The sequence below is a fragment of the Candoia aspera genome, chromosome 1 (assembly GCF_035149785.1).
Source record: "Candoia aspera isolate rCanAsp1 chromosome 1, rCanAsp1.hap2, whole genome shotgun sequence".
Lineage (NCBI taxonomy): Eukaryota > Metazoa > Chordata > Lepidosauria > Squamata > Boidae > Candoia > Candoia aspera.
In genome coordinates, this window is record NC_086153.1 from 47437477 (window position 1) to 47452891 (window position 15415).

A 15415-nucleotide genomic window follows, 5' to 3' on the forward strand; every position below is an offset into this window, starting at 1 on the left:
CAACAGGTATTTGCTGATATATTCTTCTTCTTCGTCTCTTATCTGCCAGTTTGTCTCCATTTATGAACCAATAAGCGGAATGCTCATTAACTTCTTTAACAGGCCTATCAAAATGTGATTTTGGATTCTTGCATCCAGTATAAATTGGCAAGATTAATTCTGAGCCACTAAGGCTTAAAACAGCTGATAGTTGATAGCTTGAAACAAAGTTACTGACAGTTAGCCAGCTGCCTTTAATAAGCCATCCATATAATGTAATAGGTTTTGGTTACAGATAATCTTTCAGTTAAAAATACATACTGTATATACCCAAGCACATTCTGGGTTTTTTTTTCCCTAGCCCAAAAAATATTGGAAAGAAGTTATGTAAAGGGGTATCCATCTAGCAGCAGGATAATCCTCTGGAAACAGAACAGAATGGGATTAAATTTGGTGTCATGGGAGAAGCTGGCAAAAGAACTCCATGTTTGAAATAGGCTGGATCCAGCTGGGGGGCGGCAGAGAAAAAAAATCAGAAGAAAACTCTCAAATGTGTCCATATGGGAGAGAGAGTTGACAACAGCTTGAAATGCTGCTCTTCTAAGTCTGCCTTCTCCATCACATGATTCAGAGCAGAACCTATGCAGCCTCTCTTTGCTTCCTGGTGCACATGTACAGATGCAACATGATGGGAGAGGATAAACAGACATTTACATAGATGCAACATGTTACTTATATGGAAGAAAATACAGATGCCTCCTATGGCTATTGTTGGTAAAGAATTCCAGAAGTCATGCTCTACCTTCCTTGCTACATTTACATAACAGACAATATTTTATCTGAAAACATTTTAATTCTGCATACTTTAGTGAGCCATGAAAAGTGAAGTTTTCATATTTTCCTAGCTATTTACTCAAGAACAGAGGGATGGTCAGCTAAATTCCTAGTTTCTTTCTAATTAAAAACCAGCGTATCCTCCATTAACTTAAAAATATTATACGTCAGCAGTCTAGGCCTCACAAGGCCAGATGCAGGGATCCAGTAAAGCCTAGGTTTCACAATTAATCAAGTTTACTAAAAACAAATCTAAAAAAGAGCTATGGGAAAGCCACAAGCATAAAATTACTGATCTGCTTAAATATATAACAGGTGACCACATATAATTATGTTTAGAGATTGGGATGGCATGCAGATATTGTAAAATTAATAAATCAATCAGTAAATGTGCCTAATCAGAAGGTGAACTACTAGAGATAAGTGTTAAGTTGTCATGAATAAATAACATCCAAGAAAAATGGCTAGAGTGCAGAGGTGGTTGCTTAAGAAAAGTGAGTAACAGCAAGGATATTGCCAGTCCTTCCCTGTCAAATCACCTTGTGGATTTGTTATACGGTTTAGAGAGGTCTATGGAATATTCTGTGCTGCCAATTAAATACACAGCTTCTGATAACAAATTCGAGATAAGTTGCAATTGTAAATCTTTCACCAAAGTAACATGAAGCATATTGTAAAGGTTTCTGTGTAGAAAATATTCACAAGAGCTTACTTTCACAAAAGAGTCTGGAGAGACATATCTCAAGTCCAGGAATATTCAAGAATAGTCTTTTTCCAGTCTAAGGTAATAGTTAATCCAACAACAGCATACAGACAGAGTCACAGATTCAAGCATAAATTGGTTACAAACAGCGCTCACAAAAGCCATCTCTATCAGTGACTAACTGGCTCAGTCAGTGCTTCTTTCTTTCAGGCAGAACACATGACTCCCTTTGCTGTCTCTTCTTAATTTGCAAGATGTTGCTGGGCTTAGGACCTTGACTACATGCTGAATCAGCTGACTTAGGAGATCTCCTCAGGCATGCTCTCTTCAGCTAATTCCTGTGGTTCAGGCTGAAGTTCAGACTGGTCAAGCTCTTCAGCTTATTAATCTGAAGACTCAGACTGATCCCTAGCATCATACTATGTTTAGGGTATGGGATTCTTAAAAAGACATGCCTTATGAATATAGAATTTTGTCACATCAACATATTCATTGCTGTTGACAGGTTAGGAAAGGGTTCAGTAAAGAGTAAGGTTGGCAGAATAAAGGAACTGATAGTGTTTTATAAGAATATGAGTATAGACAAAAGAAAATCGGTGTTTGGATGCTGATATTTTCTAATATCTTTAAAGGGTGTTTTTTTTTAATAAAAAGGGAATAGTAACCTGTGATAGAAGAAGAGAACAGAATTCATGTGGATTTCATCTACAGGAAGGAGCATTTACCTTCCTATAAACTTTATGACATATTCCCCCACTACTTCCTAAATGTAGTGGCCATCAGGGATGTAATGACCTTAAACCATGTAGGCTTCCTAGGTGAGGTGAGGGCATTTGTAGCAATACATAGGCTTTGTTGAGCTCTTCAGGAGAAGAGTGGGCTGTGAGTGAGATAAATAAGCCCAAGAACATTTCAACAATAGAATCAGTTGCTTCAGTTTACTGTCTTGACCTCTGCCAGATGTTTAAAAGATGTGCTATTTATGTTTGTTGGACAATTATGATAATTTACGCTCTCCTACAGCACTGGCATTGCTCACCCTCATATAGGCAAGGGAAATCAACCTTAATAGCAGGCTGCATGTGCATTTTATACTTATTTATAAAGCCTGTAAAAGAGAACCTGTGTCAAAGAAATGGAAGTTAACTGTACAAAACTGGTTTTATTTTTGTCTTTCAGTCTCAAAAAACACACCGGTTTTTAAGTTGATTCTTTACTACCAGAGTAGCATGGAAGCCATTTCAGTACGGTTGATCCCATGCTACTGTGTTCAACCTACAGATTCTCCACAGAATGACAGGCGACATAGTTAGTTTCAAGATTCCAGAGTTGCTGTGGAATATGGAAGAGAACGTATTCTAGAATATACCACCTCCTAATCCACAGTTCCAAGATAACTGATGTGTAGAAACTGATGTGTAGAAACTGATGTGTAGAAACTGATGTGTAGAAACAGGCTCCAACAAATGGGCTCTTATACTGCAATAACAATGTAGTAATGACTTAGAGAAAAGAGAATGGCCAGCTGTATGATAAAACTAGAGCTGTAACTATGAGGCCACTACCCTGATCTTTTCCCATTTTTTGTGTACTCCTTTTTTACAGCCAAATTGGAAAAAAGTTAAGTGTAATATACATTTTATTGAAGTTTAGGCATCCAGCACTGGGTATTAATTACAGAGGATACAATCCTCTGTGCTGATGAGCTATAACCAGCATAGCCTGGGTTGATCGGTATGTTCTTTTCTCTTAAGCTTTTGCAGTTCAATTCTGTGGAACGTCTTGGTGCTGGAATCCCTGGAGTTGAAGACATCAAAGCACATCCTTTTTTTGCCACCATTGATTGGACAGAATTAGCTAAGTGAAAAGCTGTACAAGTTGTCTGTGCTTAGGCTAAAGAGTTCTAACAGATAATTCTCTTGGCTTGCTGTCATTATGAAGACTTTAAGTGTTCCCTGACCAGGAGGAGTAAATTGGGAATTGGAATCAGAGCACCAAAAGGAATGTTTAAGCCTGACTGTGCAAAAGAAAGATGTGGTGTACACTGCTGGGGACTGATCTCAATTCTTCTTTTGTGTTGGAATGGTGTGCAGCACTGATTGCAGGGCATTACAAGCAGTTGTCGTAGCATATCATGCCATACATTTCCTCACCCCCATTTCAAATCATGGGAATCTGGATGGAAAAGGTTGGCACCATTTTTGGAAGTAGCCCTGTGATTGCAGTCACATCTAGCTCTGGCGTTAGTGGGAAATTATGCAAATAAGAATGCACCCCTTGTATTTTGTTTTATTTTAAGTGATGATGAAGTGTGGAATTTCTGTTGTACATGCCAGTGCCTATTGTCTATGCCAGCTGAATATAGCCCCCTTTTTATACTTCTGTAACCTTGGCAGAGTTGAATTTAGGTAGACTAGAGAACAGGGAGAAAAATAACTTATCAATAACATATGCTAAATAAAATATTATGGTGCTTCTGCAAAACTTGACATGTAATATGTCTAATCTGGGGAGGGGGTGGGGGGAGTATGAAAGCTAGTAACATGCAATGTAATTCCAAAATGGTTAAGTGTCATCTCTCAAAAGATGGAACAATGTAATCTAGCTATTGCTATTTTGTGCTTGTTGGTTGCAATGCAATGTTTTTTTAAAGCACTAATGTTTAACCTCAAGTGAATTATACATTTTAAACCACTACAAGACCAAAAGTCTCTTCGGTCACCTACATAATGATTGTTTTAGTAATTTTAAATGGACCAAGAAAATAGAATGCTGAAAAATGTAAGGATGTATGGATATATGGAAAGCTAGCATATATTGTATGGAAATTCATGCCTTCACATAACTCTGTGATATGGTAGTTTTTATTTTTTTTTCTTCATTTTGTTTACATGGAAAATGTTTAAATTTGCAGCATTCCACTTACATACACATGTGTTTTTATTTGCACATGTGAGTTCTGAAAATGTTTTGCCTACTCAATTTCACTACAATTTTGTTTCTTTGTTTAGAAACAGTACATTAGTGTTTTACCATTGTGAATCCCTCCTAAGGAGGAGAGTCTTCAAACAACTGTTCTGAGATTTGGGAGTTTTATATTGAAGTGCTCTATCAGAAAGAATATTTGGAAACTTTTCACAAGTACTAGTGCTTCACAATTTGAATTCCATTGCTTGTGCCATGAACAGGCCCAACTGAAATGGGATGAATGAGATGTCTGCAAGAGATTGGTTGTGCTTTTCATGAATATTGTTTTTTTTAAATAGATTTGCCATGAAGCTGTTTCAGAGGACTGCTGTCTTCTGATACAATTGGTATAATGGAGATTTGACTATTGGTCCTTAACTTGCTGATAATTTTGTCAGATGGAAACACAGACTCCAAAAGTTGAGAACAAGACACCTAAAGTTATATTTACTTAAATTAAAGAATGTTTCTTTTAAAAGGTCATTGTATTAGTACATGTGAAACCTTCTGTAATAACTATTTTAGGATGACTCATTAAGGTATTAAGATCCAAAAACTATTAAAATAGCATACAAACATGTGCCTTGTTACTTCCTTAAATTCATCATAACACACTGGCAAGCATTCCCTCCATTTGCACCTGGGCCAATACCTTTCTTACTAGTTATTGCTTGCGAGCAGTCTTTCAGACTTATACTGGCTCTGAAGTCATTCCCAGGGAGTTTAACATGGGTTACCTCCCAGGAAATTTGAGGGGGATTGCTGTTTCAGGATTACAGGAGAGGGAGTGAAACTTTTACTCCTCAATTGTAGAAATGAAAAGCATTGTTCTTAAAATGAAGGACAAGTCTCCAAACTTTAAGAAGAGTCACACCATTTCCAGTAAGATTGACCAAGTTGGCAGTTCCCTAATGGGACATATAACAAAAAGAATCAGATGACCTGAGGGTTGGAAACACCAGCATTCTTTTATCAGTGCAAATATATACAGTATGGTCGGTTATAGTGTGTAGGTCACTGGGGTGCCCATACACTATTATACAGTATAGCCTCTTGCTTGCCTGTTTGTTTCCCTTAGTTTTATCTGGAGAGCAAAGACTAAATTTCTTGGGTAAAAAAATGTTTAGGCTTTTCAGTAATTCCTGCTGTTCATCCTAGTTCACACTGGAAGCTAAGATTTTTATGGGGCATTCCCTATGTGCATCTGACAGGCTACATCTGTTAGATGCTAGAACTGGGTGCTACCATAAAGTGGAAAAAGGAAAAGACTTCATTGATCCAAAGGAAATCTGGAAGCTCTGTTTTGTTCCTTTTGAAATTATCCTGCTCCTGTTTTCCCCCACCCCCACCCCTTGTGATAAAAACACAAACCACGGGACTGTAATAACACTGTAGGCTGTAACCAGGTCACCAAAGAATTACTATTATGGAGGGCTATCCGATATTACATCATTCTCCAAAACTTCGTTTGAACAAAATCCTTCCATGGCCACATAACAGGAACTCTCTCAGGTGAGCTGCGACAACAACTTCCTGTGCTGAAAGGTGAGGAAATTTCTGAAGCTGAGAGAAATGCATAGCTTCCTTCCAGCAGTGGCCTTGTGGTTTTGGAAGAGAAGGAAACTTTTCCAGTTGTGGCCATGAACCTTTAGCTGTTCTTTTTTGTTGGCTTTTTGAATCTTTCTAGAAGGACAGCTTTCTCATCCAGCAGAATTCTGGGAATTGCAGTCCCAAAGCAGGTGGAGGAGAAGGCCATTGGTTTATCCTTGCCTAGATTTCATCTATTTTATAATATATATCCTTCTGGCTGAGATTTTAAGAGTACTGTACAATGTCAGTTCTGAATCAAAAAGCCATTTTCTCCTCTCCCTGCAAAAAAGAATAAATGAATGAAAACAAATGACAGCAGAAGGGAGAATAACACCATACCCAATGATGTGCCATATGCTGAAGAAATTGATGCCTCTTTGCCCACTTCTGAAACCTGTTCTGGAAAATGGGATGCCCCTGCAAGAAATGGAGGGGAATGAAGCAGGGTAGGAGGGGAAGGGAAGGAAAGAAGGAAGCTTTTTTGCATAGGCAGAGGTCCACTTCTATAGCATCAGATGTTGCCTAATGTCTGTCCTCATGGTGGTTCTCAGCTGGTGAAGACTCACCGGTGGGATTCAGAAGTGATCTAACTACATCTTCAAAGCTTACTACACCTTACAGAATGCCTGTAAACATATACATGTCCTCCATTGAAAAAGGTTTGGTGGGACTTTTTTTCAATGGAGGACGTGTATATGTTTATAGGCATTCTGTAAGGATGGGACTTAAGATATTGGTGGAACTTAAGATATTAAAAACCCCTCTCTGCTAGCCAACACAACTTCCAGAAACTAAAAATAAAGGGAATAAACTGTTATGAAAAGTTGACAGAGTACCATGCGTGACTTATTAGTAAATTTTAATCATGGTTGTGCCCATAAAGTTTATCCCACAACTCTCTGGGATTGGTGGCTTAAATTTGGTTGGGAATCGAATCTTAGAAAATACATCTAGTAAAAATTCCCCTTTGCTACAATTTGGCACAGTGGCTTTTTGTAGTACAGGGATGGGGAAATTTGGGCCTCTGAAGCTTATGCAGCCCATCAGGTTTCGGTATAGGGCATGAGGGGCATTTTAGAGGGCCAACACCCTCCCCCACCCCCCAGCTGCCTCAACTTTCCTTGTCTTCAGGAGAAAGCAAGAATTTCACTATGACTTTTCCATGTTGGAATTGGCAGCAGAGTTGGGGCAGTCTCTTCTTTTCTAGAATGGCCATATTGAGGCCTTCTATCTGTGTGGAAAAGTAATCTGGAAATGCATTGAAGTAGAGACCATTTTCCTCCATTGAAAAGGAGATGAAGACATCCTTCCTTTCACTGAAAAGGCAAAGCTACTATGTTTTCATATTTATTTTATTGAGGTAGAAATGTTGTAATGATCCAACTTATCTCCCACATAAATCAGAAGGACTATGTTAATACTGTACTCATTTTCACAAGTTTTTTTTCCAAGTCAGAAGCACCTACCAAGGCGCTTCTGTGCTGAAAAAATTTGCTGATGATGTTACTGTTGCCTGGGGATGCCTGAAGGGGCTCCTTTCATGTCCCTGTTATTTTCCCACTGAAGTGGTACCTATTTATCTACTTGCATTTGCATGCTTTCGAACTGCTAGGTTAGCAGGAGCTGGGACAAGTTGATCGGAGCTCACTCCGTCATGTGGCTCGCACTCTCGGGTTTCGAACTGCTCTCTCAGGTTTTGAACAAGCGAATCCTAATGTAGCTAAAGCAGAATCCATGCACAACAGGAAGAGATACATAGGTTCACAGAAACCCCACAGCAGAGGAACCTTTCTCTTGTGTAATAGCTAAGCAAAAACAAACAAGCAACTAAGCAAGACTACTCAAAATCTCATGGGATTTTAGTCAAGATGATATTTCAGTGATTTAAAAGAAATAATATATTTTGGAGTTTCGGGACTCAGTTGAGAGATGCACCCTAACACTTAACCTAAAGTTATGCCACTTTTTTGCATAACTACTCAGAATCTTTGGAAGAAAAAACCAAAGACATAATCATGAAAAAGAAAAGACTGGGTACTAATCAGCCGTGGAATATTGGTTAGCATTTGGAAGGAGGGAATGGAAAAAAGGGTGGTGTGAGGAAGAGAGTGGTGTGCAGTGTCTTGCCAAAAGGGTATGGATGGATGGAATCCTTGAATAGCAGCACTGACTGTTGTGCAATCCCAACTTACATCTTCTTTATAATTTGCTCCCCTGAGAAGGTAGGATGCAAAGGGAGAAGGGCTGGTGGAAATGGAAGATTTCATTGGGAAGCATGAAGAAAACAAGAATTCTGAGAGGAAAAACACACCTGAAAGACTTATGCAATGCCCCAACGTTTCAAGGTGAAATTCAACTTTTGATAAGAACAAATAATCTGAATCATTGTTTTACCATCTGAGAGTAGATATATTATCTTATTATCATTCCTCATCCCATCTCTATGTGTTGAAAACAGAACTGAAGTTAGTTCTTTAAAACAAGGGCTAAAATATCTGGGCTGCAAAAATCTAGACAGCCTCTAGATGGCAGCAAAGATGCTTTCTGTATCTCTTTACTGCTATCCAGTGTTTGCAGTTTTGCAACCTCTATAGAGTAACCCTACTAAAAGTGAAGGTTTAACCTAGTGAATACTCCAATCAGGTAGAAAAATAACATCATTTATTTATCAAATTTCGTCACCACCCATCTCCCCCAAGAGAGGGACTCTGGGCAGTTTACAATAAAGCTAAAAAGATTCAAATACAATAAAAAACAGATATATTACATACCGTATAAATATAAAGTATAAAATAGGATCCAGGATGGCAATTAAAAGTTCTGATTCAGATTTATAAATAAATGGGGACCACTTTAAGGTGCTAGCCACCCCCAGGATTGACTACCCCCCTTTCCGTCCCAAGTGAGATGGCAGAGCAGGGTCTTTAACCTTTTCTGGAAGGTCAGGAGAGAGGGGGCCTGCCTCACCTCTGGGGGAAGAGTGTTCCAGAGGGCGGGGGCCACAGCAGAGAAGGCCTGCTTCCTGGGCCCCGCCAATCGACATTCCCTCATGGACAGGGTCTGTAGCATGCTCTCTCTGGGATGCTGTTTCTGATGCCAGCAAGTAACATTTATTCCCTCCCACTGTCAAAAGAAGGCAGGCAGGCAGGCAGGCAGGCAGGCATATATTCTTAGATATAGTTTATTATTAGCTGGAAGGGGATGCTAATCCTTTCTATTTGTATCATGTGCTGGATTCAAATCCCCCCCCCCATTAAGGAGGGGATTTGAATCCAGCACATGATACAAATAGAGCATAATAGCAGTCTGTAGACAGTCTGTAGATGTCTCCTCCCTGGCAATTCTGAAGTGAGGCAGCTCCTTCCCTCCCAAGACCCCAGTTCCATGGTCCAATCTAAATCAGAGGTAATCTGTAGCTGATTTTATTATAAGAAAACTATATTTCCAATTATGGAAAGGTCAAATCTTCTGAATGAACTGAGTCTGCGCTCACCCCTGAGCTTTCTCTGTAGTCCTAACCCATGGGTCAGGCTGGGAGCTCTGCTTGAGGCCCTCATCTGAATATGTGATTTCCCCAAGAAGGACCGTGTGTGCTGCAGGATCCTCTGCCGGTGTAGAATTAGGACTGCAAAGCATGTTTGCAAATAATTCTCCAAACAGACAATGCAGTGTTTAACAGGTCCAGGCAAAGAAAAGCTGGAGGACAGTTCCTGCAGTGAAGTGGACTTGGCCATCAAATTCATCTGCAAAAAGCGATCTAGACTAAACAAGAGGCAAAGGAATGGGAAGTATTACCAATTGCAATTTCTTGCAACTGTCGTGTCATTTGTTTTCTCAAGGACACTGAAGGGGAAGCTGAAGAAACAGCGACTTCCTCTTTGGTAAGATTTATGATAGTGATTTAAGTAATAAAATGAGCACTTATTTGCTTTCGAAGCCCTCAATACCTCATGAAAAGAAGTTCAAATATCAGTTGAATCCTGCTGTTTAGATAGAGGTGGTGGAGCATATTTAATCAGGAAATGCCTGTAATCTAAGTGAGAAACATTTTAGCCTCACTTTCTCACAATTCTCAAGCATGTACAATTCCAGAAGAAGAAAGCAAGCAACAAGATCCAGTGGAACCGATGAGTCTCAGTCCTAAGTACATCAGTACTTAACGCCCTAAATCCTTTCACATGCTGGACTTGACAGGCTGGGGGAAAAACTCTGCTTCCCACAGTAGCAGCTCTTCCTCCACCTACTTCAAATGTCCAAAGTGATCACCTTCTCTGCTGCTTGGCAACAGATGGAAACCGTGGGAGAAGTTCAAAAGAGTGAAATGTATCTTGATGGCACTTTGTATCAAAGGGTACATAGGCTCGTCTGGATGCACTAAAGCAAACGTTATCACTCCCTGCAATGCAAATAGGCTAGAGCTTAGCCAAGACTCAGTGCTGAGTATGTGTACGTGTGCAGAGAAAAGCTGGACGGTATATTTCCCTGTAGATCGTCTTTTAAAAGTCCATGCAATGCAATGGCTGCACTGGATTATGGGAGCAGTAGCCCTGCAGGTGGCAGCACCTAGCTAGCCTTAGCTAATTTCTGGTTAAAATTTGAATGGGAGACCACTAGGAACTCCCAAGGCTGTTAAGACCGTAAGCTGGACTGAGAATTCAAACACATGTCTCAGAGGGAGGCAATGGCAAACCACTTCTGCATTGTTGTTATGAACAAGACATCCATACAGCCACCAGTAGTTGAGCTCCTTTTGAGGAAGCCTTTCCTTTTGTACCCCAACATACCTGAGGGTGTTGGAACTGGCAAAGGGGCCAAAGCCAGCTCACTGGCAAAAGTTTTGCTTAAAAGATACGCATCTGCAACCGCAGCTATCAGGGTGGCAATCTGACTTGGGTGGGAACTCACAAAAAGGGAACAGTTTTTGATGCAAAACAGAACACCACCTGCGACTTCTCTGAAAGCCAGGAGGTTAATGTGAGGTTGAGAAGCAGCGCATTATTCTGTGCAGGGCACAATGAATTGTGCCCCTGTGTCCTTGCTGCTGGTCAAGCAAGGGCTGACAGAAAAACAGAGGAGACAAGGATTTGTTTCAGAGGACCAGGTTCTGCTGGTGGGTGACACTTAAGGCAGTGCTCCAGCTGTTGGGGACCAAGGGCAAAAATTCTCTAATGGCAGCTGGATCTCTGTCTTCTTGGCAAGCATAATGCCCAGTGAGAATGAAAGCACTCCTGCTTGTGAGATGATATAGCCTTATATTGGGCATCCATTGAAAGATGCAGAGGAGGGACAATCACCCTGATTCTTTTGCAGCTGTAAACCCCAGATCCTGGGTTTGGCTGATCTGGGAAAAGCCCTTCTGGGGGAAATAAACCACATTGGCCAGCTGGCAAATGATCTGGCTAGGGAAGCTGAAAACTGAATTAGGGGAGGGCTGGCCAAGAAAACAACAGATGTCGTGATGGTCAGAGGCTCTTTCAAAAAACCGGCAATGCAAAACCTCTTTCTAATTTGACTGGGGGTTAATAAGCAGCGTATTTCTGAATAGTCTTGCCTTGGCACCATGCAAAATTCTGAGCAATTTTCTTCCCCAAATATGATGGAAAGGCAAATTAATTGAATTATAGGCACTAATATGCAGGAAACTGTTTAGCTCATCATTTTGTCCAGCAAGGTTTCACAGAATAAGGGCAAAAAGCTGCCCTTCTGAGCATCAGCTACTTCTGTTTCTCATTTATATTGCACTTGTAAATTATTTTATACAACGCTTTCTAGTTCTTACCAGAGTATAATCCTGAGCATATTATGTCTTCAAACACTGTCTGCAACATATATTGCTGTCTCTTTTGGGAGAAAAAAACATCATCATAAAACTTTCTGCAGACCCTCCAAATCACAGTTAGAGATAAGAAAAGAAGACTGAGATTTATTTGCATATTTCTCTGAGTTTTGATTGCCAAAGCTCCTCTTTATAAGATGTGACACTGGATTCTTCCTTCTTTAGGTCTACATTTATTCCAGCCCAGAATGAAGCCAGAAAGCCAACAGAATGGATTTCATACTGTACTCCCTTGGTTTGCTTAACCATGGCTAGTTGAACAAGCCACAACAATTGGGTTGACATCCCATGATAAGCCAAAGCCAAAAAACCACTGAAACATCACTTAGAAGGAAGATGCTGACATAGCTGAAGTTTTCAATTCTGTACTACCAGACTGCACATGGAAATGTCAGAACGCTTGAGTTTTAGAGTATTTGGGCAGGAATTCTGCAGAGATTGGATCCCTGGGGTCATAAGTGTTTGGCTGTTCCCTAGGGATCTGGTGAGGGACAGTTGACTTATGCTTAACCCAGTGTTTCTCAAACTTAGCAACTTTAAGATGTGTGGACATCAATTCCCAGAATTCCCCAGCCAGCAAGGCTGGCTGGGGAATTCTGGGAGTTGAAGTCCACATGTCTTAAAAGTTGCCACAGCTGAAAAACACTGGCTTAACCTATCTATAAATGCAAAGGTTTCAATTACCAGCCAAATACAGGGAAATGCTGCATTCCTGGAACTTCTGACTGCTCAGAGGAAGTCACCTAACACTCCATGCAGTCTCCAAAACAGTAAAATAAGAGACAGAAGAGATTTCTGAATGCTTTCAAGAAGTGGCTCTCCATGGGCTAAATTGCAGAACTAAGTTATTCATTTCAGATTTTTAATCAGTGGAGGCCCATTTTAATCTGTGAAGGCAATAATTATCCACCTTTCTATTTTATCCTCAAAATGACCTAGTGAGGGAAGTGAGGCTAAGAGGTAATTGGCCCAAGGTCATCCAGGTTCTTTTTTTTTTTTTAATAAAAAGCTTGGATAAATAAATAAAGTTTTTGTTATTACTTTAAAGGTGGCAGTGATGGGTCCTGATGAGTATAGATGGCAAGGCATCCATAAGTGTGGAAGATTGCAGAAAAGGCTCTCTGCCTGGAGCACTTGTATTCTACTATTCTAGCCACATTATGGAGTGGAAGAGCACTAATGTCACTCCTCCATCATGCAAAATGGTTGACATTCAACAAATGCTGGGCTGAGGTCACCTTATCTGGCCTGGTTAAAAATAATAGCGAAAAGCAGCATAATCATCTTTAAAGTATTTTAGAAGCCCATGATAGGAGAAATGTTATCCATTGCCATGGAGCACAAAGGTGATAGCCATCAGAAAGGAATACTTTCCATGAAACAGGCAGCTCTATATTTATTTGGATGAGCTATATATTCACTGAACTCCACAGAGTTTATGCCCTTCACTGTATGTTTAGGATTTCAGCCTAAAGATCACGTAACAGACCCTGATGCCTGATCCTCTCTTCACGACAGGTCAAAACCAGTAGGGAATAAGCATAGCCTCAACTTTGAGGACATGTAGTTTATGTCGTTTTCATGTACATAGTTAGAGGAGCGAGGAAGAAATGGGAGGACTTATAAGTCAGCCCCAAGGAAGCTATCTTTAGGTGATTTCTTCTTCTCACCTTTTCTATTTTCTTTGTCTTTTGTCTCCTTCAGCAGTCCGGATCAGAATCCCCAGCCAAACCAAGGAGAACAGGCTTGATATTCCAGATCCCAGATGCCAATATGTGGCGGCATCTGGTTCATTGGCAGGCATCACAGACAGTTGTGCTGGCTGCTTCTGAGCCTGTCATGTGGCTTATTTTGCTGTTAGGCACAGTGATTCTTTGAGACTGTGGTCCCTGACTGAGGGAACAAAGAAAGGAAGGGGGCAGGGGGAATGCATGCATTAAAGATGCAAGTTACAAGCTCAGGTGATTGTTGTCGAATGCTTTACCTGTCTTGCTCTCCTGGATGTTTCATCCTGATGTTTCTTTTGCAACCTTCTCTTATTGTGCAATTACAGTTTTTGGGCGCCTTAAGGGATGGAACTCCTTGAAAGAAAAACACAGATGACTTAAAAGTCAGGGATAGAACTCTTTCCTTAGAGGGTATGTGTGTGTGTGTGTGTGGCTTCTAAAAACTTGCTTTAGGAATGAGAAATATCCATTGAATAACAACAGCAACAATAACAACGATCATGATGATGATGATGATGATATAAATACGTATAAAACCAGCTTGTTCGTATCTTCAGACAGGGATGAGACTGTGTAGCAGAGATAAATCTTTTGTTGGATGACACGCACTTTTCCCTTGAAAGAGTGGCATTTGAATTTCTATGACCCAGCTGGATCCAAAGAAGGTACTTATGAAAATTGGGGAGGGGGTTTTATGGCACAAATCAGAAATGCCATAGCTTTAGGGGCTTTCTGACGGAAGAGGGGGGTACTCTTTTGCTTTGTTCAAATCTTGGCTGCTGAAAGAACTGCTCTAAACAATAACATAGCAAGGACTACTGAGGGACACTTTTAAGGTTATTCGCAGGAAGCCAGGAAAGAGAAAATGAATTTATTTAACAAGATTTTTGAGAGGGGGAGAGAGATCTTACCCTATTACTGCCAAGTGTTGGATGTTATTCCACAGAATAAAGAGAGACCCATGTTACTGCAGATTATATTCAGCAGGGTGGTATCAATAAATTGGGGCTGACTATAGAACCTTCAGGTCATAGGGTAATTTATATAATATATTTATATATTTATAATTATAATATATATAAAGAGAGTGTGTGCGTGCACAATGCATTGCCATTCAGTGCATTTTTACAGGCACATATTTATTCCTCCATGATTGATCCCCAGAAGAAACCTATTCTTCAGAAGTTGAACATAGACTGCATGATTAAGTTACCCCACAACATAAGAAGGTTACTGAGTGGATAATGTCATTGTAAATGTAATCACAAGCGGGCACTGGACTTAATTTTAGTTGAATGATGTTAAAAGATTTTCTGAAATTTGTTCTGTTCATGTTAAAATAAAAGAATATTCTTGTCTACCATGGCAATCACTTCATCCTGTTTTAAGACAGTGCGGAATCTACAATCAACCCCCCTAAAAGCTGAAGTGGCGCTGACATATCTGCAGGGCATAATGTTGGAAAGGGTGGATTAGGATCTCTAACTAATGGGTTTCAAAGTTTGGAGTGAGAAAGCAAGGAAATTGGGTTTAAACTTTATAAAAGAAATAAGCAATAAACTCAGATTTTGAGGGGCACCTCCTCTCTACGATACACAAAATACATTAAACTGAACTGTTCACAAAGCATGCAGAGATTAGTTGGCATAATCTGACATCCAAATAATCCTTTGGACAATGGATTTATTTATTTATTTGTGATAGTTATATGCAGCTGATACTACAATGTTTTTGTGAGAGAAAGGGTAGAAAAATATTCTGTCAGTAGACCTCAGACTA

General features: G+C 40.0%; 1 protein-coding gene across 5 annotated transcripts in view; it reads left to right on the forward strand.

The window, feature by feature from the left end:
• Positions 1–5063, forward strand: part of RPS6KC1 (ribosomal protein S6 kinase C1) — a 118170-nt gene extending 113107 nt beyond the window's left edge. For all 5 annotated transcript variants that reach the window (XM_063303424.1, XM_063303433.1, XM_063303443.1 and 2 more), the window contains one exon: positions 3271–5063. In XM_063303424.1, coding sequence (XP_063159494.1) covers positions 3271–3381 — 111 coding nt within the window. In that variant the 3' untranslated portion in view covers positions 3382–5063. The remainder of the gene's footprint in view (positions 1–3270) is intronic.
• Positions 5064–15415: the final 10352 nt, after the last annotated feature.